General features: G+C 34.9%; 1 protein-coding gene across 5 annotated transcripts in view; it reads right to left on the reverse strand.

Annotated features, from left to right (window-relative positions):
* Positions 1–23,395, reverse strand: part of VPS13A (vacuolar protein sorting 13 homolog A) — a 112,024-nt gene that overhangs the window by 45,319 nt on the left and 43,310 nt on the right. For all 5 annotated transcript variants that reach the window (XM_087742756.1, XM_087742755.1, XM_087742754.1 and 2 more), the window contains exons 26-45: positions 21,897–22,053; positions 21,444–21,523; positions 21,123–21,182; positions 20,888–21,044; positions 16,008–16,124; positions 15,810–15,913; positions 15,212–15,379; positions 14,260–14,567; positions 13,395–13,542; positions 12,422–12,572; positions 11,404–11,528; positions 10,339–10,508; positions 9,258–9,478; positions 7,784–8,016; positions 5,334–5,426; positions 4,471–4,824; positions 3,621–3,722; positions 2,118–2,279; positions 1,738–1,999; positions 661–821 (exon numbers count right to left, since the gene is read on the reverse strand). In XM_087742756.1, coding sequence (XP_087598882.1) covers positions 661–821; positions 1,738–1,999; positions 2,118–2,279; positions 3,621–3,722; positions 4,471–4,824; positions 5,334–5,426; positions 7,784–8,016; positions 9,258–9,478; positions 10,339–10,508; positions 11,404–11,528; positions 12,422–12,572; positions 13,395–13,542; positions 14,260–14,567; positions 15,212–15,379; positions 15,810–15,913; positions 16,008–16,124; positions 20,888–21,044; positions 21,123–21,182; positions 21,444–21,523; positions 21,897–22,053 — 3,333 coding nt within the window. The remainder of the gene's footprint in view (positions 1–660; positions 822–1,737; positions 2,000–2,117; positions 2,280–3,620; positions 3,723–4,470; positions 4,825–5,333; positions 5,427–7,783; positions 8,017–9,257; positions 9,479–10,338; positions 10,509–11,403; positions 11,529–12,421; positions 12,573–13,394; positions 13,543–14,259; positions 14,568–15,211; positions 15,380–15,809; positions 15,914–16,007; positions 16,125–20,887; positions 21,045–21,122; positions 21,183–21,443; positions 21,524–21,896; positions 22,054–23,395) is intronic.

Consider the following 23,395-nt stretch of genomic DNA (forward strand, 5'->3'; position numbering starts at 1 on the left):
TTTTTATTTCAGGGTAAATTTAATGGCATTATTAGCTCTGGAAAAATATATTTCACTTAAGGAAGAATAAAACAGTAAATCTGGTTATTAACCAAGTCATAAACTACTTTGGGCAAAAGCAGCAAGTGAAATGTAACAGGGACACGATCACTATAGAACACTAATATCTGGACGATCGCTGTATTTGTAAACTATGTAATGTCTAGCAAAAATACTCTTCAATCAAAAAAGATATATGCTCAAAGGGCTCACTCTTCTGCTGACTTGGTACTAAATTTGAAATTCATGAATCAATGGTACAGGATGAAGAAAAATAATCTGATAAAAGGATAACCTTGCAGAACCAAGGTAAGGTTAAGAGAGGTTTAATCACTTCACACAAAGCAAATAGTTCAACAAGACTGAAATTAGAGCTAGTATTAGAAAACATTACTGATGAATTATCCTGATCTAAAATCTGGTCTATTTCCACTCCCACCCCACTCTCTGTCACTTCTCTTCTAAACTGCCTTATACTACACAACAGCCAAGTGATATGAATTCTTCAGATAAATTTTTAAAATACATTTTTTTAAATGTTTATTTAAAGACTACAGATCATTTTCATTGATTAGAAAATTAAAATCATAATGAAATTATAATGTATGGAAATATAATAACCTGAATAGGAGAACGTATAGTTATCATCTTGCTTCCTTCAACAGTATCAATTTGGCAGACAATGGACCTTTCAACACCTGATTCCTCGTGTCTCACTCTGTAAATACATCGACCCACTTTTGTCAATGGAATCTTTTCCACAGTGGAATGATTATGTGGACCTAGAATTCACAAGATGAGAAATGGAAGATTCAAAAGGAGCAGAAAGATATATTCGAAATACAGAAATATGCATTCAATAGAATTTTCTGTATCATTCAATCTATTAAAAGCAAAAATTTAAAGTGGATGAAAAAGTACAATCACCACTTTTAATATGACAACCTTGCAGTGTTACTACAGAAACAGCAAAGATTCTTTTTTCGCCACACTAAAGGGAGTAGATTAGTCCATCACTCAAATATTTAAGTGCGTTTTGCCACTGCAAATAAAATTAGTGCCTAATGAGAAATGCTTACAAGATGTAATGGCTTATTAACAAGGTACAGCTCATCTATATTGCAAAAACAATTCAACTAATAAATCACATGGTCAAGACCAGTTTGAAAAATCAGTTTTGAAAAACTGCCAATTGTTACAATAAATCAACTTAAATTGTTAACATATACACCATTAAAATACTAAAAATAAATTTTACTTCTAGCTTTAACTGTGTTTTACTTTAAATTATTTAAAACAATCTTTTCTTAAAAACATCCCCTTTAAGAGTAACTTCTATGAACACAAATATATACAAGCCTCAGAATTCTACAAAAAAATTATTTTGGGTGGCTTAATTCTGCATTAATGTGTGAATACAAACAAAAATATTTGGTTGCAGTAAAATTATGAAGTTAGTTACCTAAATAATTTATCACAGTAGAAAATTTATGCTACAAAAATTAACACGCATGATACATATAACATTTATCTGTGAAGACTAAAGCAGGATTTCAAATACTGCCACGCATTTAGAATCCAAAGAAACACTCCTTTCATGTTATGTAGTCCCCAATACTTATTGACCTGTACAAGATGCAGTATTATGCATCATGCACTATTGATAAAAACAGAAGATGTATGAACTTTGGAACTTACAGATCTGAATGTAAAACCTCTTGCTGCTTAGACTTGTCATTGCTGTGAACTGGTCACTCTCACTTTTAGTTCTAACAAATTCCATATTTAAATTCTCTCCATCTCTTAAATGAAATATTTTTGCTCCAAATTCAACATTAAGGACACTAAAGGAATCGCTAGGCGAGACAGTGATGGGAAGTCCTAAAGAATTTATTATTACAAATGGTGCTCGGTCTTTTTTGAAGATGTCTGAAGTCTGACTAGCTGCTTCAGCAAATGCCTAGGAAGCAAAGCATAGATACAAAACACAAATATAGTGAGTAAGACTTCATCAAGACGATTTGTGCAAACGTTGATTTAACAACTCTGACATTGCCTAGTTAAGTAATCTTTCTTACCGTGCCCAAGTTACTCAACATTTGTAGCCCACATTTGGATAGTGTAATGTTTAGCTGGTCTTTTGAGGAAACATTTATTACTGTTTTATATTCTGGAACTTTGTAGTTTTCTTCTTCTTCTGCATCTGATTCAACCAACGCTTTTTTAGCCTTCTTCTTCATCTGAAAGGAGATTTTTAAAGAATTCTTATCTGGCCACTCCTTCTGTAGAAGTACGTTTCACCTCAAGACTCTTTTTCTATCCCTTTCCCATGTCTATGTCCTGCCATGGTTTTCCAACTTAAAAAACATGGTTTTCCTTGTTCATGTTTTTATTCTCAAATAAAAGCAAAAGAAGGAGAGAATAAAGAAGGCAAGAGGCAAAAGATATATTTCAGAAGTCAATGAAATTCCAATAACAATAGCTAAACTTATGATTATTCAAAAATAAAGAACATACGCTTATATACTAACTAACATATCCAGTAAGTGCCGTGCGAAAACATTAATCTTAGCATATCCAAGAACACTGTGTAAAAACTATTACACATAATTGATTTCTTATTCTTAAAACAGTAACCCCAAATTTAGTCTTTATATGCTTCCAAACCAAATACTTATTTTTTATGTTTTCATTTGCTTGAAGGAAAAAAATAAAAATCACATGCAATATATTTTCCTGGCTTTCAACATTTCGGGAAATTATGCATTTCCAAGTGTTATATTTCAAATCTGGGCAAGAATATATGAGATTTGACTCACTATCTTCTACCTTTCTCCTGCATTAGGTCTCATACCTCTCTAGAAAATTCTTAGGAATATTTTTAACAGCAATTTCTTAATTGCAATATCTCAGTCCACAATCTTTACCCTTCTGAGGCCATTGCTGTAGCAAGTTGTTTGATAATGACAGTCCTAGGAAAAGCGCATTCCATTCTAAGAACCTCTCAGGCTAAAAATACTTGAAAAGTTTTGAAAAAAAAAATCAGAAAACGATGCAATAAAATAGTTAAGACAGAAGGCACCTCCCTTCCTTAGATAAATGCTTATCTACTTTGAGATTAAAATCTGGACTATTTCCTTATGAAAGACACAACTGAAGTGGTAACAGCACTATTCCCACAGTGCACTTTGTGCTAGTCAGTAACAGGTATCATTATTTCGAATAAATTTCTGCTACAGATACTACTGTGGAACTAGATGGGTGGTCTATCTTTCCAAATCACTGAATGCATCATTAGCATATGACCTAACTTTAGAGAAACTGATATAAAGCCATTATGATTATCTAGTGCAACTGGAATCAAATCTTCTTGTCACCTGAAAGACTATTTAAAAGATCTGAGAGTCTGGATCTTCATGCATGCAAGATCTGGCTTCATTCACTAATTGGGAAAAAAAGTCTCAGTAACCAACAAGAAAGAACAAAATTGTTAGATTAGTCTCAGCAATGAAAGGTGCAGAGCATTTTTTTTTTCTAAGGTATTGAAATGGAAGATTTGAGTTCAGCTCTGGAAAATATACCTTGATATCAAGAATCCATGGTTTAAATAAATCAGTCTTCTCAACTTCTAGTGGTTCAAGCAAGGGTTCCCACACCCCAAACATCTCATTAAAATAGTGTACCTATTGAAATGCAGAAGTAGGAAATTATATACAACTGTTAAATCAATGAAAGCTCTAGAGATTTTAAAAGACTAAAAATTCTGATTTACAAATATATTAATTACTTTGGTAACATAAAACATTTATAATTGGATTGCCTTTCAGCTCCCACCATAAGATGAAGCAAATGCATTAGAGAAATAAACAAGGCAGCTAAGTCTCTACCGCAAAGACCCACTTTCAAATAAGTGGTTATAAGGTGTGTCATTTAAAATATCATTTTGGCTTGAACTGTAGGCACTGGAAGTCTAAAGCACTATAAATAAGGAAAAATCTACCTAAAACAACTACTGAATTTCATGTCACTAATTTCCAAATATGAACCAGTTTGTTGTTTCATGTACAATACTGGTACCACATAGTATTTTATAGAAATGACACATGAATATATTCTCCTGTAACCTTAAATTAAGATTGTCAAAAAGTTTTAGCCAGTTACTACTCCAAAATTTAATATTGATGCAACGGGTCTTTGGGAACTTGTATACAGTGTAACTGTGAGATTGTATAACACCAATTACTGCCATTAATACATTACATCTAATGCATTAGATTTTCATTTTAACGACTTTAACACCTCATACCCATCCTGCTCCCACAACATGTATCTGCAGGAGTTTAGCCATCAAATATAGATTCTTTTTATTGTCTAAATAACATAACAGGTTTAATATCTTAAGAAAATTTTTTCTTATGTAGGATTCCTCACCTCTAGCTCAAGACGAGAACGTAGGTTGATTAGAGTACTCCAGTTTTTGACTTCTCCAAGAAATGAAGACTTGGCTAAAAGCATTGGTACAGTTCGGTGCCCAACACCAGCTTCAAGTGTTAGAAAAACAGATTCTATACTCATTTTCAATGACTCTCCTGTGGGAACCAGTTCAGTGGTTGGATTTGTATCTTCATTTTCATTCGATTCTTCAAGAAACCACAGTTTTAGATTTTTTATATCTTTCTTATTCCACAAGTCTGGAGGAATTTGACTTATTTCTTCTGTTGTTTCTGCAGTTTGATAAAGGGCTGATGTAATAGTAATTACAGTGTTTATGATTATTGGTGAAACCTACAAATAAGAAGTTGAAATAATTGGAAATGAGAAGCTAGTACAGGAAACAGTCAGTCGCTTTCAGACACAAAATTATAATGAATATGTTACACTAACAAAACACTTCTGTTCTCTACAGGACTCTTACGTTTGAAAACTCATTCCTTTCCACAAGCTATAGTTCAACCTATTCAGATTTTCAACCCCTGCCTTTCCTCCAGATGGGAGCTTTCTAAACTACATCATCCAACACTCTATCTGAACACTTCAAAACCTATCTCTGCACATCAGGCCATTTTATAAAACACAAATTCCAAAACCAAAGCATTGTGACACAATTTTAAGTTCTCATTTTTGTTTATTTTCACATGCTAAACAGGTAGGTGACCTGATGAAGAACAGAAACAATTCCCCAATTCAGTCATTCCTGTTTTTATTTTTTTTAAGAAACATATCCCACAAGCAACTTCAAAGCCTCCTGAGCAGGAAGTAGTAGAGAACTAAAAACACAATAAAAGTCCACCTACTTTTATTGTTAGAGATTTAATCGTTAGATCAGCTGTCTGTGGATTAGTACCTGACTGTTTCATTTCAAAGAAGAAGTCACAAGGCTGTAATACCTATACAAAAGAGTATAACCACATGTTAAATAGGGAAAAAACATATTTTAAAAATCATATAGTTTTAAATACTACGCATCAAGAAAAAGTTACCATTATTTGGTTCTTCATAATTAAGAGTAATCTGAACACTAATAACGTGTTCAAACTTAAAGAAAAAACTATTAGAAGCACCACCTTAGCCATTCTCAATGTCTTCACCGCATCATCATGCCTGTGACTTGTGAGGAGAACTAGATTTTTCAGTTAAGAGCAACACAGCAAAAACAGTTACAGTTTTCCTGAATAAAAATATCACTGTTTGAGTCACAATCACTCAGTTCCAATTTTAATTTACAATCAGTCCTTGCATACTCGCACTTGCCAAGGTTTACCAAAACTAAATCTAAGGTACACTATAAACAAAACCATAGTGCTATGTGATTAATAAAGCACCCAGATGTAGTCAGACTCCACTGATACTGTATTGACAGGAAAATTTGCTCTCCAGTCCCTACTCGAGAAGATAAGTCTTTGAAAAATGGTAATTTCAAACTATATTGATTTTGCAATCTTTCCCGACATCCCTGTCCATATCTGAATCAGATGCTCGGGGCATAGAAACACCCTGAATCAGTTTTACAACACTTTTCCCAAGTGAGTTTGATCTAATAGAATTTTTTGTCCATATTATTATTTTATCCTCTGCTGCTCAAATTTTTTTTTTTCTTTCTTCTGTTTACAGCCAGGAATAAAAAAATAACATATTCTTCATTAGACCAAAGATACATGTGAAAAATGTACAGAAAGAACCTCATCACTTGTCCTACTTTAAATCCAGAGGCTAGTTTCCTGGGTATCTGGGGATATCTGTTGATCAGGAGGATTAATTCATCCATCACTAGTGTCCCCAAAGTTTAGGCAATATAAAATCTTCACATCAATACCAGCCTTCAGAAATCTTGTAATCTTCATATAAACTCATATCATACATTTTCTTTCTTGACTAAAGGAGGCCATGGAATGTCATCTGAATCTCTGTTTCTCTGATTATATTCCCAGACTCAAACCACATTGTTTACAGAAAACCTGGGTTCAGAGATTTCCTTATGTACATGTTTTCAAAAAGGGCAGTTTTGCTTCTACCTGAAGAGAATGTCTTCTTTTTTGACCTCTACTACTCTCTTGAGAACTTCCTGAATCTTTCAAAGAAGGTACTGTTTTAAGCATCAAAACTAAGGTCCTCCGCAGTTTTTTCCCTCTTTATAGCACAAGCATCCTGTCAGATACAGGTCTTTTTCTCTGTTTCTACAATCTGAGAAAAGAGATTCTGTAAGAGGGAAAGCTTGGTGTGAACCCTTCTAATTGCTTTCTACGAAGCTAGCCACATTTGTGCCACAGCTACAGAAATGGAAGTCAAGCAACTTTGCGTTCTGTTGTCGCTATCAGTGCAAGTGCATCAGTTTCTTCAATGACTAGACTGTCAACAGATTAATGCAATCGAAGACTGTGTCTTCCCCAGGAGTAAACTGAGCTGTTATGAAAGTATCTGATAAGGAGATGAAGTGGGAGTCCCAGTCCTTCGTGCTTATAGATTTGGTCTTTCATACATAGCTCCATAAAGTAAGAGGCATTAATGCAGAGCTGAAAAGACTCATTCTTCAAAATTCATCTGTGGTCTGAGGACACAGATAACAGTTGGATATACTGTCAGATTACATTTTTTCTCTGATGCAACAGTATCATTACAGAGTTAACTGAGGTATAGGCTGCTGTAGAGGCAGAAAAGCTGGAAGAAGCTCCAGGAGTCAATGCATTCCCACCTGGCCAGTAACTAACAAGTCTGATTCTGTTGCCAAATTATAAACAGGCAGTTTTAATATAATGGATCTATGGACCCCAACACAAAGGAATTTATGAACAGCATATCGTAAGTAATCTATTTCATAATACATACTTCCCATTCTGTCTGTGACCCTTTGTTATTCAGTTACATAGCTATTTAATGCAAAGTTTCAGACTGAAAGTATTCCAAATTTACTACATTGCATTTGGAATAGTGTACACTCATAAAATTCTATTTATTTGGCTTACATGGGATATAAGAGATGATTAACGTTTCACTCCTCTGGGCTTTTAATTTTAGCTTGTCATACAAAGCCACATGACAATGCTTTTGGCATATCAGACGAAACAGAATAAAATCAACAAAATAAGTTCGCGACAAAACTTTACTCATGTATCTGTAATATATATTCTAATGATGAAAGCTTCAGAAATAAGTAGTTGTTATAAATAATATTCAGAAATATACTACATTCTAGTAGTGTAAGTTACACAGCACCTTTTAAATACAAACTGGATGTTTGCAAACTCACCGTAGTAACATTCCCTTTCCTTTTTTCTGGAAGAAATGGGCATGCTTTCATTTGTATCTCTTTAACAGCAGCTGTCATGCTATACCTTTCAGGGCTATTTTTAATGAAGACCTCACACTGTGTTGTAACCACCAATGCAGGAGCATCGCTTCTTGTTAAATCGGCCACAAACACAATCTCTGGATTTTTAACAACAATGTTCATTTCCATTGTAGATACAGGCTGCACAGGTGCTTCAAAAATATAAATTAAAATCAGATTAATTGTTCAAAGATTAAATTGTCAGTACATCTCTCTTGTAACTTACAGAGAAGTTTTAAAGATTTAGTGATAAGATCTAGCATAACTGGTGTCAGAAAACATGTAGATCCCTGCAACTGACTTATTTCTAGGCTCCTCACCGGAGACACAAAACCATTAAAGCTCTAATTAAAGCACTAATTACTTTCATATACCACAAAAGATTCCACAAAGCTTCTTTGTCAAAATGGAAAGGACAACAGTTTCAACAGTATCACCACTGTTATTACCTCTGACACTAGCAAATGCATCAGCTTCACTAAATATCTACGCCAGCCAGCTATGATAGGGTCTTATGAAAATGGTGGACATGTTTTCTGCTCTCTGGAGCAGCAAAACACACATTTTCCCATAGGAAAATAATGCAGCATTTACTAGTGCTTGATGTAACCATTTGCAGTACCAATGTACTTCTACGTAAGACTTCCTAATTTGTTCAGATTTTATTCATCTACTAGATAAACACAGCAGGCCTAGCTGAGGTGAACACAACTAAGATATTTAGGGTACAGGAAAACAAAACCAAAAAAAAGGGACTTGCTTGGCAGACCTGATGTGAACTACCTGAGGTCTGGAAGCATAAGTAGCCCATTTCCTGCTCTGATGCTCTAATGGACTAATTTCTGATGTCAGATACAGGGTCCTGCACTAGAAAGACCAGATTAGACACTCAAGCTAAAAGCCTGATTCCTGATGGAGGGAGAAACACGCATAAATGGACAAGTGAAATGACAACATTTCTAGGCAGCAATATCTGGCGGGCTGAAATCATATTTAAGCATAATATAATATGCTCCATAATTCTCAGGAAGGATAAAAATGGTGATGGTGGTAATCATCATTATAAACTTTGTTGAAAGTGCAAAGATAGCCAAACAAACCTAGAGAGTGCCAGCTGTAATTGTCACTTCCCATTTTATTTTATTTTAGACATATATTTTTAGATATTTCCTTTGTCTGGTAAGACAAAGCTTCATTTGGAAATAAAGACCAAGGGACATGAACCAATTGCCATGATGCAAAGAAAGAAACATCAATGGTTAAAAGGAGCTGTTCTACACACACAAGCACAAGAAATAGCGTAAAAGGAGTATTATAATTTTTAAAATAGTATTATAATACCAAAATTAAATGGATATTTAAATACAAACTTTTAAGTATTTCCAGTATGTACCTTGTTCCTTTAAAGGTAACGACTGTTTGAGACTTCTCTGTGCAGCAGCACTTTCTGCATTAGCCTTTAGGAATATATCGGCAACAGTAAGTAGAAACTCCATGCTTGCACAAAGGTATATCTCCTGAACAATCACATCAAGAACAGTGCCATCTCTCCCCTGCTTATAGCTTATATCCACCATAACCTTCTTTTCAAATCCATGTTTCATTTCCACCATCCTGAAAGACCATTAAGGCAGCATTTAATGAGACAATAAAAAAACAGCCACAAATACTAAAAAACACTCAAGATTCTCACTCCAGCTGCAATACATTAACAAGAGTGAATTTAAAAAGTAACACCAAAAATTTTAAAACACGACTGATGAAAACATTAACATAAATTTTAAAAAACTTCAAAATTAACTGGATTCCCATACATTGGCAACTAAAGGTGTTGATAATTTTAACAAGTCAAACCATCACAATTCCTTGTTTACATAACAAAAGTATTATACTTTACTGAAGTTTGTTACCCTTCATGAAAAAAAAACTTAGTCTTACTTAGCCAGCGATTTATTAAAGCTGAAAGTGAAATTTGTTTCTATATGCATTTATTAATTTCATATTTAAAGTTTGCTTTATTTCATATTTAGAGTTTGTTTCTAGCATTTATGTTGGGGTCTCAAAAACAACATGGGGAACAAAAGGCAAGTAAGACGCATAAGTCCACAGTAACATATACTTCAAGAACAACCTATACCATAACTTCAGGGGAAGTTTAGGTTGGATATTAGGAAAAACTTCTTCACCGAAAGGGTAGTCAGGCATTGGAACAGGCTGCCCGGGGAAGTGGTTGAGTGTCCATCCCTGGAGGTATTTAAAAGAAGGGTAGACGTGGTGCTCAAGGACATAGCTTAGGGGTGGACTTGGCAGTGCTAGGTGAACGGTTGGACTCTATGATCTTAAGGGTCTTTTCCAACCTTAATGATTCTATGATTCTATGATAACAATTGCAGTTTTAACAGGCTACTAAAATGGAAACACTTGGAACTCTTCGTCAAACTCCAATAAAGAGCAATTTGTGTCAAAATACAGACCTTGGTGTAGCCTTCTGGATTGAGTGTCTTTTATCATCTAATGTACAGTTTGCCAGCTTGACTGAAGCATTCATTGAACCATCTGATAACATTTTGAGAGCAGCTGACATCAAAACTAACTTAAACTCTGCAAGCTTCAAAAGGTCATCTCTCTGATCCAAATTTGTAACCTGTTTAAATCAAATGAAAATAGGTTTGTAGATTCGCTTACAGGTAATGGAAATAATACACAGGTGTGATATACAGCTTTATTCTAACTGGTAAGATTTCTAATAATAATAATATCTTAAATAAACACACTGGTAATTAAAAAAATAACAAAACCCAATAACATACAGAGAAAACTGAAAAAAAGCAAAGCTTTACCCTTCTACCAGCTTGCTAAAGCAAGTTAACATTAGTGAAAGGGAGACAATGTTTAAAAGAAGTAGAATTGTCATATGCAATTTTGGTTTGTTTGCTGTTTAAAAATACATAGTACATGCGAAGATGCCAAATAAGAAATTAAGTTTTGTCTCTTATGACTATGTAGTGTTTAGCCAGATGCTGGAAAACTGTTCAAAATGTAAAATAACAGACTATAAGTTTACAATAAAATATTACCAAACTTTTAGTCAGAAATTTGCTGACAAGTTTTGTAAATTTAAACCAAGAAGAATAAAAACGCATTCATACTGTAATACAAATTTAAAATCTCTCTCTGCAATTTTATTTATATACATCTGTGTGTGTCCACACATGTGCGTGTAACTAAAGAATAGGTAGACTCCCTCTGTATTTTTTTCTTCCCAAACTGTATTTTAAACTAAAGTAAGTTTTCAGCAAATTTTTAGTCAGATCACAGAAGATGACATGTATTACATGCTACCACTGGTTATTCTCTTTCCTGTAATATCTGCCACATGATTTAGTTAAAATAGGTGTTTATCGTTTCCATCATGTTTGTTACTATTACTACAAATCACTTTCTCTGCTGATAAATTAAACTATTCCTGTTCAGAATTTCCATTACACTAGGCAATCTTAAAGCTGTTTCATTCTCTTTATAACCAAAATTATATTTACCTGTTTTGAATTTGGACTATACAATACTAAAGTCAGAGAGTCGAATCTGAAGTCCAGTTTTAGTGTTGTTTTTATTTTCATAGGTGAATGCAATTCCACCACAGCTGATGTCACAACTGTTACACCTTTCAGAAATTAGAAAAACATTTAATATTAAAGAAAATTACCTGACTGCAAATGGGGGGGGGGGGGGGGGCAGAACGACCAAAACCAACATCCTCACTAATGACTATAAAGACAACAACTTCCCTTTTCCTCCACATGTAAATCCATCCATACTTAGGATATGTTTATCATGCTCTCTGTAATTACTTTTGGCAAAATCACACAATGTTTAAGAAAATAATATTCTCCACTTATATATTCTACACGCAATTTTTACCATCTTTAAGACATAAATGTACACCTTCGCTTAATGTTATACAATACTGTGTGCAAGAATGTTACAAAGAATACAAGTTTACTTTCATCCTCATTTGTTCATCTTGCCACATTTTTGCTATTTTTCACATTTAATAGAAGAGTTCAACAAAAGATTCTTTTCTTAACCTTACTGGCTTTTTTTTAGTGTGTACTGAACAGTTTATGGGCAATGATGTCTACTGAATAGGAACAACTTTTAGGGATGCCATCATTATGACAAGACAAACACATCTAAAACTGAACAGCAACAGAACCAGCATACACAGGAAAAAAAGTAACATAACACCTTTCCAAAGTTGGGACGTTACCAAATCCAGCTGACAGACTTTTAGGTGCTTACTGCATTACTGCCAGTAGAACAAGCACTCCTTACACTAAAACACATCATACTACAAAACCCACTAGAGTGGCCCACTTGCTCCTATTCATTATCATTATTGTTGGGTATAGCTCAAACCACAATGTCAAGATAATAGAGGCATACTGTTAAAAACAACTGAATCTGGCATCCTTTCATAAAGGCAATTCCAACAGAAATAATAAATTGACAGTAATACCTAAAAATGCTAGACCACGTAATTTTAGAACACATTACCTGCAGAGTGCTGTGAAGTACTATGCATATCACTACAATGGCTAGTCGTATCTTTCGGTTCTGGTAAAGATGTCGACGCACCAGAACTTCCACCTATATTTTCATTTAGCGTCCTCAATATTGTGGTAATATCTTCCTGACTAAGAATTAGCTTAAAAAAAGATTGTTATTAAACTCAGAACAACTCAGTTCATGAAACTTTCGGTAACTCAAATCCAAGTTTACAAATAAACAGATAAATCAAATTAATCTCATCTGAGTCTCTGTTTAGGAGACTAAAGAATCAAGCAAAATGTTTTCCTCAAATCCATACAACCCCTTACAGTAACTTCTAGAAATCAGAAGTCATTCACACATTATTTTGTTTTTCTCCACAAACTTTCTTTACAAAGCTACAACTTAGAAATTGAATGTTAGAAGTCATACACATATAGCTTGACTCACAGTTGCCCAAAATTGTTATCCGCATTTAGTCACAAGGTACTTTACAGTAATGGTTACTAGTTCTATTTCCAAATTTGGCAAATTGGCTTTCCTCATACATCTGACAAGCTTTATATTTTTTGATATTAAATTTAAATGAGCACGTGCACTAACTCATACTCAGGCTTGTCATGGGTATGAATTCAGCAGGTGATCACGCTGATAATGAACAGACCAATAAACCCCAACTTTTTCCATTTCTTCTTTGAAAGATACTAATTAACAGGTAAAAGAAGGCTGTAACAGTATACCCATTTCTAACAAGCAACAGTAACATACAGTACAAAGTCTGCGGGCGGCATCACAGCTGAAACACAGAGCTTAGATTAGAACAGAAAGCTATTCACTTCCTTTTTCCCTTTGAAACAACAAAATCCACTCTACCTATATACCTTGAAATCAAACAATACCCTAAACTAAGGAACTTGGACATTTATGGATAGAAAAAGGAATCCATTTTCCACGGATGCTTTGAGAAATGAGTGCTTACATTCATAGGCTTGAGTCGGCCAGATATTTCAATATCAGGAACTTCGTTATACCATGCAGCAGCTAAATTTCGTTCAACAGCTACTTCCAGATTGAGTGGCTGCAGCAACTGTACTTCAGTTTGCAATGAACCCTGCTCATAGCATGATCTGTGAACAGAAACAAAATACTCCCAGCTTGACATGCGTCACCTACTAACAAACACAAACACATTTCTGTCTTTTCCTCAGCTTTTTGAATAGTAAAATAGTCTCCATACTATTCCTGGTATCTCTAGTTAAAGCCTTACTCCACCAACTAGACATCTTTTCTTGGCAGGGAGGAGACACATTAGGCACATACCAGGCACGCAACACACTACCTTCTTGCAAGTTAGGATCTCTTACCTGCTCTCCACTGGAAAGCAATTCCTTCTTTCTTCAGTAGTCTTCAACTGTGTTTGAAAATCCCCTTCCCTTCCCTCTCCCAGTCCCCTGCACAAAGCCCCATTTTCACACACTTCTTTATGCTTATCTGACTTGATGTCTTTCCTGCTACGTATAGCTTGAAAAATCCATCAAAATAGCCATTTACAAATGAGTATAACCTGTCCCAAAGTGGTGAATGATACACAAGTCTATTATTCTACACAATATTCTGTAAACAAACATTTGCTTCTATTAAAAGATGTATAGATTGCTATTTCTCCTAAACCATACGTTTTAATTGTTTTTACAAAATCTTTATTAATTTGCTGTTATATTTCAAGATAATAGTGTATCCGTCAACCACCAACCATTAACTATTTTGATAACTTCCCAAAGGTCTCCAACTGAAGTATCCCAGAAGGATTACATGAATTTAAAAAACTCTTGACATTACATTACCTGTATAACTTTAGTTCACTCAATTTCACTGTCATAGAGTCAACAACAGGCGGGAGATTATACCGTGTCTTTGTTTTAGCGATAAAGAATTGGTTCTTCACGGTGATTAGACCAAGATCAGCCACCAGGACATTTGCAGACATTGCTGACTGTGGAACTATCACAACAGGTGCTTTAATATTGATATCTAGTGCCAAGCGTGAACTACGTTCCGCTAGCTCTTTTACACCTGTAGCTGCTTTCTCTGCTGCTTGAACGGTTGCCTCAGTAAGAGCTTCCTTGGCAGCTTGAAAGTTATTTATAAAAGCCTAAAAAAGAATACAGATCTTGGGAATTTTATTAAGAATTAAATTACTTCAAAAACACTAAGAATCATAGTTTTTTAAATAGTAAACCATCTTAAGATACTGTTTTTGCTATGCACTTTTTCTGAATTCTTTAATAGGATAATCTCCCCCCAAAATATGATAAAGTATGCATATATATAAAAATAAATTTCCATACTAAATATTTCGCAGAGCAGATGGTAACTGCAATGACCTTGTAACATGACTTGTATGAATTATATTTTATTTACTCATATGGAGAGTAAAAGATAGATTTACTTAGCAGAATTTATTGAAAAGGCATTAATTTTCACGGTTTATTACTTACATTTCAGTGTTATAAACAATGAACAGTGTGTATATCTAAAAGCTGCCACAAGTCATTTAATAAAAAAAATTACTAACAATAATAGCAAATATTGTTGCTTAGCCACCCACTCCACATTAACAAACATATGAAGAAGAAAAGTAAATAGCCCAACCACCAATCCCAGTGAAGTTTTTACACCAGTATATGAGAGTTCTTACACAAATGGGCACCACCCCATATGGGATGCTTTATCCTTTTCTAGCTCTGACAATGTTATCTGAAGGCTAAGGAACAGCATCTGGAAAATTTAACTTACCAAAATAGACGAAACAAACTTGTTGACAAAAACTACTTGAATACACCCAACAGTTAGGTAAATACGATTGTCAACAACATCCATATTTGTATACGCAATGCCATCTGTAGCATTCACATATGATATCATTCTAAAGTTGAAGACTTCTTTTCCTGTGATGTAAAGAGCCTTAGGAAGGAAAAACAAGAGTATCTCTACTGTAAAAACTTATGCTGGAGAAACTGAATTCCAAAATAAAATGTAGTATCTCACACTTCTAAGACATTTTTACTTTAAATGTCTCAACAATAAATGAAAAAAAAAAAATAGATGAAAATATTCAGCTGGAATCTCAGCTTGAATAATTCTGTCCATTAAAGTCAACAAAAGAAGGAGCATAATGAGCAGCTGGGCATCACAGTTGCACAAAATCAATGTCGGCCTAACAATCACCAGTTATGGGGGCAAAATCAGCCTGCCTATAGAGACTAACACTCCCAGCATATATGCAAAACATTATTAAAAAAAAAAAAAAAAAATCACAGTTAGAGTTCACCAAGTAAGTTGAATTTAGCATCTACATTCCATTCAGAAATCAATGACACATGCAAATACATACCTTTTTATACAATGCTGTCTCATCAGAATCCACAATAATGATGTTCTTTAATTTTGCAGTCACTTCAGTTGCTGCTTTCTTCATGATCACTTGGCTATCCAGACCTTGGCAGGGGGAGGGCAAAAAAAGACATACAAAATCTAGAGACTAGTCTGGTTACGAAGTTTTATGCCTTTGTGATTAAAGTTTTGTTCCTACCTTCAATGTGAATTTCAGCTATTCTATGTTTTTTCCCTCTAATAAAGATACGTAAACAGGATAAATCCGCACAGATATTGAGATCGATAACATCTTCATACTTTGATTTTTTTGATGCTGTAGGAAATATAAAATAATAAACGTTACAGTTCTTCAAGGAGGACATGTAATATTTTAGTATCCCTTTCCCAAATCCTAGTTTGTATCAAGCCTACAAGCACTGGCAAGATGCACTGCACTCACACTGTATGAGTATGACACAAAGGAATTGTATATACAGGAGTCCTCATGTGCTTCACAAACTGTGGCAATCAACATCAGTATTTTATTAACTACAAGAAATACATTTGATATACATCTACACAGCATAATGCAAAATTAGAGATAGGTTATTCAGGACTAAGCAGTTTACCTCACATAGTGGTAACACGATAGCTACATTCATACACTACTCTTATCTGGTCTGCTGATTAGTCATCTGCGACCAATGGTCTTGTGTACATAGGGCAGGTGACTTCTTATTAAATCTCCACAACCTGTATTTTCTAGACTTAAGTTTTAAACATGAAAATACCACTAATAAAACTAGACACTGAAGAGAAGGGACAGCAGGCATCCTTCAAAATGAGTATGGGCAACCTTAAGACCTACAAAAGATACAAGCACAAATATAGTGCCTTTCAGAACAGAGGTGTCCAAATATTTAGTCCATTTTTGGTTTTCCAAAAACTGAGTAACAGTAAAAATATTCTATTTCATGTTAACAGAAATCATCTCTGATCATTTTCAGTAGATATGACTGATACCACACAACACTCTGCAGGTACAGTGCTAAATACAGAAGTCAACAGATAAGGTACTCAATCAACAACTTAGTTCATTTTTTCTGAAAGTCAGATCTGAAGCAACGTTACATGCTACTTCAAATGCCAAAGGGAAATATATCTTGTATTCAGGGACTTTGAGTCCTAAGTGTTAAATTCTTATAGGTAATCTATATACTAAGCTAAAAGCAGCAAAATTAAAAGTCAAACATTGAACCCATTTTTCCACAGCCTAGCTTTTCAGATGAGATATTACCTTCAAGTATTGTATGTGAGTATATTAAGGCTTTCTCAACCCTCACAATCAAGCTATGGTTCCATAAATACATCAGCTTCAGTCACATGATTTTATTTCATGTTGCTAACAGAAGACAAGCCACGGTAAATTAACCAATAACTACCCTCAGCTAAACTTTAGTTTGCACAGCTGTACAGCAGTGGGGGAGAAGGAAGGAGGAAAATCATAGAATGGTTTGGGTTGGAAGTGACCTTAAAGATCATGTACTTCCAACCCCCCTGCCATGGGCAGGGACACCTTCCACTAGACCAGGTTGCTCAAAGCCCCGTCCAACCTGGCCTTGAACACTTCCAGGGATGGAGCATCCACAACTTCTCCAGGCAACGTGTTCCCGTGCCTCACCACCCTGATAGTGAAGAATTTCTTCCTTATATCTAATCTACATCCACCCTCTTTCAGTTTAAAGCCATTACCCCTTGTCCTATCACTACATGCCCTTGTAAAAAGTCCCTCTTCCAGCTTTCTTGTAGGCCCCCTTCAGGTAGTGGAAGGCTGCGATAAGGTGTCCAATTTACAGACAAGGATGTTGTGCGGGACAGTGTCAAAGACTTTGCACAAGTCCAGGTAGATGACATCAGTTGCTCTTCCCTTATCCACCAATGTTGTAACACTGTCACAGAAGGCCACCAAATTTGTCAGGCATGATTTGCCCATAGTGAAGCCGTGCTGGCTGTCACCAGTCACCTCCTTATTTTCCATGTGCCTTAGCAGAGTTTCCAGGAGGATCTGCTCCATGATCACCTATGAAAGTTTTTCAGCTGTGTAAAGTCTAAATTGTCACACGTTAATGCATCAGAAACTAATGTAATTCTTTGCCTCCAAGAATTCTATAAGATACTAAACACTTTAGTGTTTGCCTGCATGGCAAAATGGTTCAAACCTAGAGAAGTGCTGAATCTTCTGTCCATAGCTCTCAGTAAGTCATGGAACAGAACCTTTTAAGTTCACAGACTATCTTAGGTATACAAATGGTATTTCACCTAGTGTCCAAGCATGTCCTTGTATAACTGAAATCAAACTACCTTGAATGAGAACAATCTCACACAAAAAAAAAAAATTAAAAATACTGTAAAATGGAAGATTTTTTTTTTCACAGAGCAATTATTCCACCTTTCACTACTCAGTTCTATTATGCAATGAAGACCTACAAAACACCTTCAAAGAATGAGCTGAGGAACTAAACTTCTGAACAATCAGATGGAATAATAAAAAAAATCATCAGCTAAAAGACAATGGCTGTGTAACGTACTAATACTCTTCCCACTTCTCATCCCAACTGATCTCTCATTATTTCTGAGGCAAATATTCTCTTTCATCTTCTTCCATCTCCCCCCCAAAAACAGAGGCTACAACCCTTATTTTCTCTCATTTTGTTAATAACCTGTTTGGCTCCAGACATGATAATTACCTTTCTTCTCACAATGCTTAAAAAATTAACATAACTGATTTTACTGAAGTACATACGGGAAACAAATACTCAAATGCCCAGAAAAGCTGTGCACCCAAAGGCTTGAATTTTTTTTCCTAATACAGGTACTGTTTCTATCTCAAGTTCTTCTTCAAAAAACATGATCAGGCTACCAGTTCACAAACCTCCCATAATAAAATCATTGACCCTCAGCAACACGGTAAGTTAATCACTGAATATGAGTATACACTAGATTTACAAACATAGTTCTGCTTTGCCAAACAGAAATACGTTTGTAAAGGCAGCACAAACTAACGTTCTCAAAAAAAATCTCACCAAGTGTTGCAAATGTGGTACTTGGGGTTTAAAGATATCAAACTAGTATTGAAGTTTAACTTGAAATGCTTCTAAGAACTAACATCAGTGAATGCAGGCAGCCTCAGAAAGATCTCATCAGTGTACAAGTGGGTTCGCTAGGTCAGTCAGATGAGGGAACTACTGAAATCAGTAATGCAGAGCACGTATTACAATACTTCAACTAGAATCATCTTGAGAACTATCCTCTACCATATTTTGTGTGTGTGTGTGTTTTCTTTTTCGTTTCAACAACCAGCTGGACCCTCAGTGTTTTATGATTAACAGCAAGCAATGATTCCAAAGATCTGAGAAGTCCTCCTCAGACCAGAAATGAACATCATTGGCATAATGTTGAGCATTTAACAGAAGCATTCATTTCAAAGTAGCTCCCAGACACAAGATCAAAAAATGGAGGTGATCTGTTTGTTTGCTCTTGCACGACATTATCAACAAATCTGACCTGCTTAATTCTTGGTCAGACAATGATAAAACTGCACAGCAAGCAAGTTATTCACAAGAGACTGATGTTCCTCAAATATAAGGTAATAAAATAACTGTAAGGCAATCAAAAGTCTCAATTCATCCCAGAAAAAAAAAAAAAAAGAAACAAAAAGACAAATTATGGGGGTTTTTTTGCATATACTCAGTGCCTTGAATACACAGCAAAGGTGTGTCTTGACCGATATATCAGAAAACAGCACACGGAAAGAGATGAGACTAACCTCATTAGAGCAGAATAATTCCATCAGACCAATATTGTTGGATAACTGACCGGCCTGCACCCCTTTCAGGATGCAACACTGCTAATGTTTTTGCAGGCCAAGGAAAGCTGGGAACCCTAAATTTATACATAGAAACCAGATACCTACAGAGTACCAGGTACCTTTGACAAACATGAGGAGGCTCACCAGATTTCTCTCAAATTGCAGGAATTCATATTCTACTTATGTGTCCCTAAAAACATAGTAATTGATATTAATGAATGCTATTACCAGCTTCTTATAACAGAAGACTGAAAATGCTCAAGCCATCCTCCACCATGCAAGGACTTCCTATTTATTACACTTCAAGGTAAATCCAAATTCACATGCCAGTTCATAAATGCAAAGCAGCAATTCCAACAAATTATTCTCACAAAATTGGTGCCAAAGAGATTTTAGCCATTCAGCAAATCAGGAGATCACTAGTAATCAAAACTGTCCTGGAGCTTATGAAATGCAGTAGTGTGTATTTTGTACTAATGCTTACAGCCCATGTCTACACATCAATAAATTGCTAAATGAGTACTTATCTGCAGGTTGCAAACCTAAACAAACAAAAATATTTTGATGATGGGAAGAAAGATAGTGTACAAAGTCATTTCACTGAGGAGTTAGAGAAAAACAGTAATTATGCTATTATTTGGAAAGCACAAAAGTGTCTAGAATATATTTAATACACATCACAAAGTTCTTGCCTTCATGCTAAATTTTCTAACCCATAAAGTCTTTTTTATTTCCTTACTTTTTATAAACACTTTTTCCACATTAATGCTATAATGTAGAAATACTTTTCTCGTTATATGGGAGAACACCATTAGGAACATAATCACTGCCAGTAAGCTACCATTCAATGCAGATTATCATACCTAAGTGAATTTGAACACATATCTTCAAAAAACATGCTTTGATTTCTATCTCAGGAAATGTCAACAGCTGCAGCATCTATCTTGCCTCATTAATTATACCGTTATTCTTCACGTGCACACTTGCAGCCAGGGAATAAGAGTATACCCTTGCTACTCCATAGTACTGTGATGGCTAACATTCTTATTACCGTTGAAATTAAAAAAGGCTGTGAAGTGGATAAGTAAATATACCCTAAACAAAATTTCTCATTTCAAAAGTCATTGACAGGCTTACACAAATAGAAAATATGCCTGTTTTCTTTCTTGGTTAAACAAGTGAAGAGAGGAATGAAAAGAGGGGGAAATAAAAAGGGGAAAGAAACTTACTTAATTTCTTAAGAACATCCTTCTTCTCCTCTATTTTTTCATGGACTGGTTCTTCTGCAACCTTAGTTTCTTGTTTGGGTAGAAGATTATTCAGATAGTTCATAGAATTCAGCAGAGCTTCAGTATGCAAATGAACATCTAGAGATGAAAAGTTCACCTAAAAGAACAAGTTATGTTTATCCAATATGCCTCTCTTCCCACAATGAGAAAATTCTGTTAAAAAAAGATATCATACCTTTATTTTCTGTAGAACATTCTGATAGGCAGTTTTCAGTTCTGGTCCATTAATATCAGCCTATTCCACCAAAAGTGCATGTAAAACAAACAAACAAATCAGGAGAAGTTTGCAAATTTCATTTAGAGAGAATTTATTTCAAAAACCACCACAAGTTAAGATGTACAAGTTAATCTGTTTAGGGAGCAGACAGACTTTGCACATGACACTCAATATGTTAAGGAATTAATAAGTAAGGAGAAACCTTCAACAATTGCTCAGTAATACTGTACAGTTTATGACTGGCTTACAGTTCAGAAGCAAATTCTGCTCTTTTCTCACCTTTATGTACTCCAGAGTTAGAAGATCATCTTCTACATTATCCAAAGTAGTAATTATGTAAACTGGCTTGTCATTATCATCTTAAAAAACCCAAAAGAATAAAAAAGATTATTTTTTTTTAAGAAAACAAAATTGACAAGTTTTCTACAACTCTTTTAACCATCTATAGACTACAAACTAGGCTACTAGCTGTCATTACTATTTAATCACAAAACCTCTTCTGCAGACCTAAAATAGTTAGATGTCTCTACTAAAATCATCAGCATGAGAACATATTTACCAAAGCATTATCAAGAGAATGAGCTCCTGAATTACTTTTCCCTTCCCCCCCTTCACATTTAGTTTAGGAAGCAAATCTTTCTCAGTTGACAAAAGAAAGCCCTACAGGCTTTTTCAAGACAAATTCACAGTATTATCTGTGAATAATTTTTTGATCATACTATAAATACTTACCCATATACTCTGGGCACAGCAGACAAACTTCACGAAGGAAAGCATTTGCAGTCATGTCAAATGTTCTTAATTTAAGTTCAGTGCCTAACCCTACAATATCAAGTTGCAGCACAGGTGTCTCAGCATTACCAGTAAGACGGCATAATTTAATTAAGACCTAAAAAAACCACAACCAAACAAAAAAACATAAAAAAAAGGTAGGGGGTTATCCACTTAGTTTTTATATAGGATTATATATTTACATTCATTTTACTGGTTAATGTGTATTGATAATTTAACTATATACAGCAAATGCCGTGGAAAAAATAAACAGTTCAACAAACAAAATTGCTAGAATACTGTTTGCTGCTATTTTAACAAAAACTTCAAACATACACACATGTAATATCAAAGTTACACTTACATGAACTAATTTATTGTTAAGAACAACTCTGTAAATCACTTAGTAATGTTCAACCCAGTCAAAACTAGATTTTCAGTCAGCATAAAGAGTTTACCGCTTTCACTGGAACTTCTTTGAACTCTCCTGGTAAGAGTTAGATTCACAAGCTGAATATCAGGCAAGAGGATTTCCTACTTTTTCACCCATGCTTGACAAAGATGTTAAATAAATACCTAGCTGAGCTGTTGTTATCTGTCTCTCACAACCAAAGCAAAACAAAGATATGTACTCTTTCCTTCCACATAATGCTCTCTACAAATAGGGGAAAGCAAAACCAAACCCAGTAAGTCATGTTAAACTATAAAGCCAACAAACAGAGAGAAGGTGATTCTTAATACATTATCTATTGTATTTCTTTCTTACAGATTGTAAGATATTTTCCATTAGAGAATAATGTAACATACAGCATCTATCTTTAGACTCGTAGTTCTTAAACAAGGTCTTGTCATCACACAAAACCCAGTACATTTCAATTTTGTTTATGTATTTTCTGTAAAGTGTAGTATACAATAATATATGTTACAAGCTAGTTATTACTTGTTCAAGTCATTCTGTAAGCCCCACCCTAAAACAGGATTTGTAAAGTTAACTGAATTTGTATGGTTTATTTGTAAAGTTATACAGTGAGCAGCAGCAATAACACTGTCATAGCCAAGACGGTCTAATGATAAAGTTACAATAGTGTTAAGAGGCCATCTCTTTTACTAGACCAACCAATGCAGTTAGAAACAGTGTCTTGCATTTGGGTAAAATACTCTTCCCTCTCCCCCCGCCCTCCCCACCCTCACGTCTGAAACAGCAAGAATAACACATAAAACACCTCATTGTGAACATATTACAGATTTAGGTGTGAGGCCACAGAGTCTGGGAAAAACTGGAGCAGAAAGATAGGGTGCTTGTTACAAGATGGAACATTAATGAAGTTTTCCCAGTGACCACAGCAGTATCTGGAAAAAAAGATGTCAAAAGCTACATCTTAAGCCAAAACAACTACATAATGTGATTTTTGAGTGATAGTTAGGTAAAGGAAATTCAGTGATGAAATGAGTTGGGAAGT

The sequence above is a fragment of the Nipponia nippon genome, unplaced genomic scaffold (assembly GCF_047370975.1).
Source record: "Nipponia nippon isolate SJK-2023a ecotype South Korea unplaced genomic scaffold, ASM4737097v1 scaffold_8, whole genome shotgun sequence".
In the NCBI taxonomy this organism is placed as follows: domain Eukaryota; kingdom Metazoa; phylum Chordata; class Aves; order Pelecaniformes; family Threskiornithidae; genus Nipponia; species Nipponia nippon.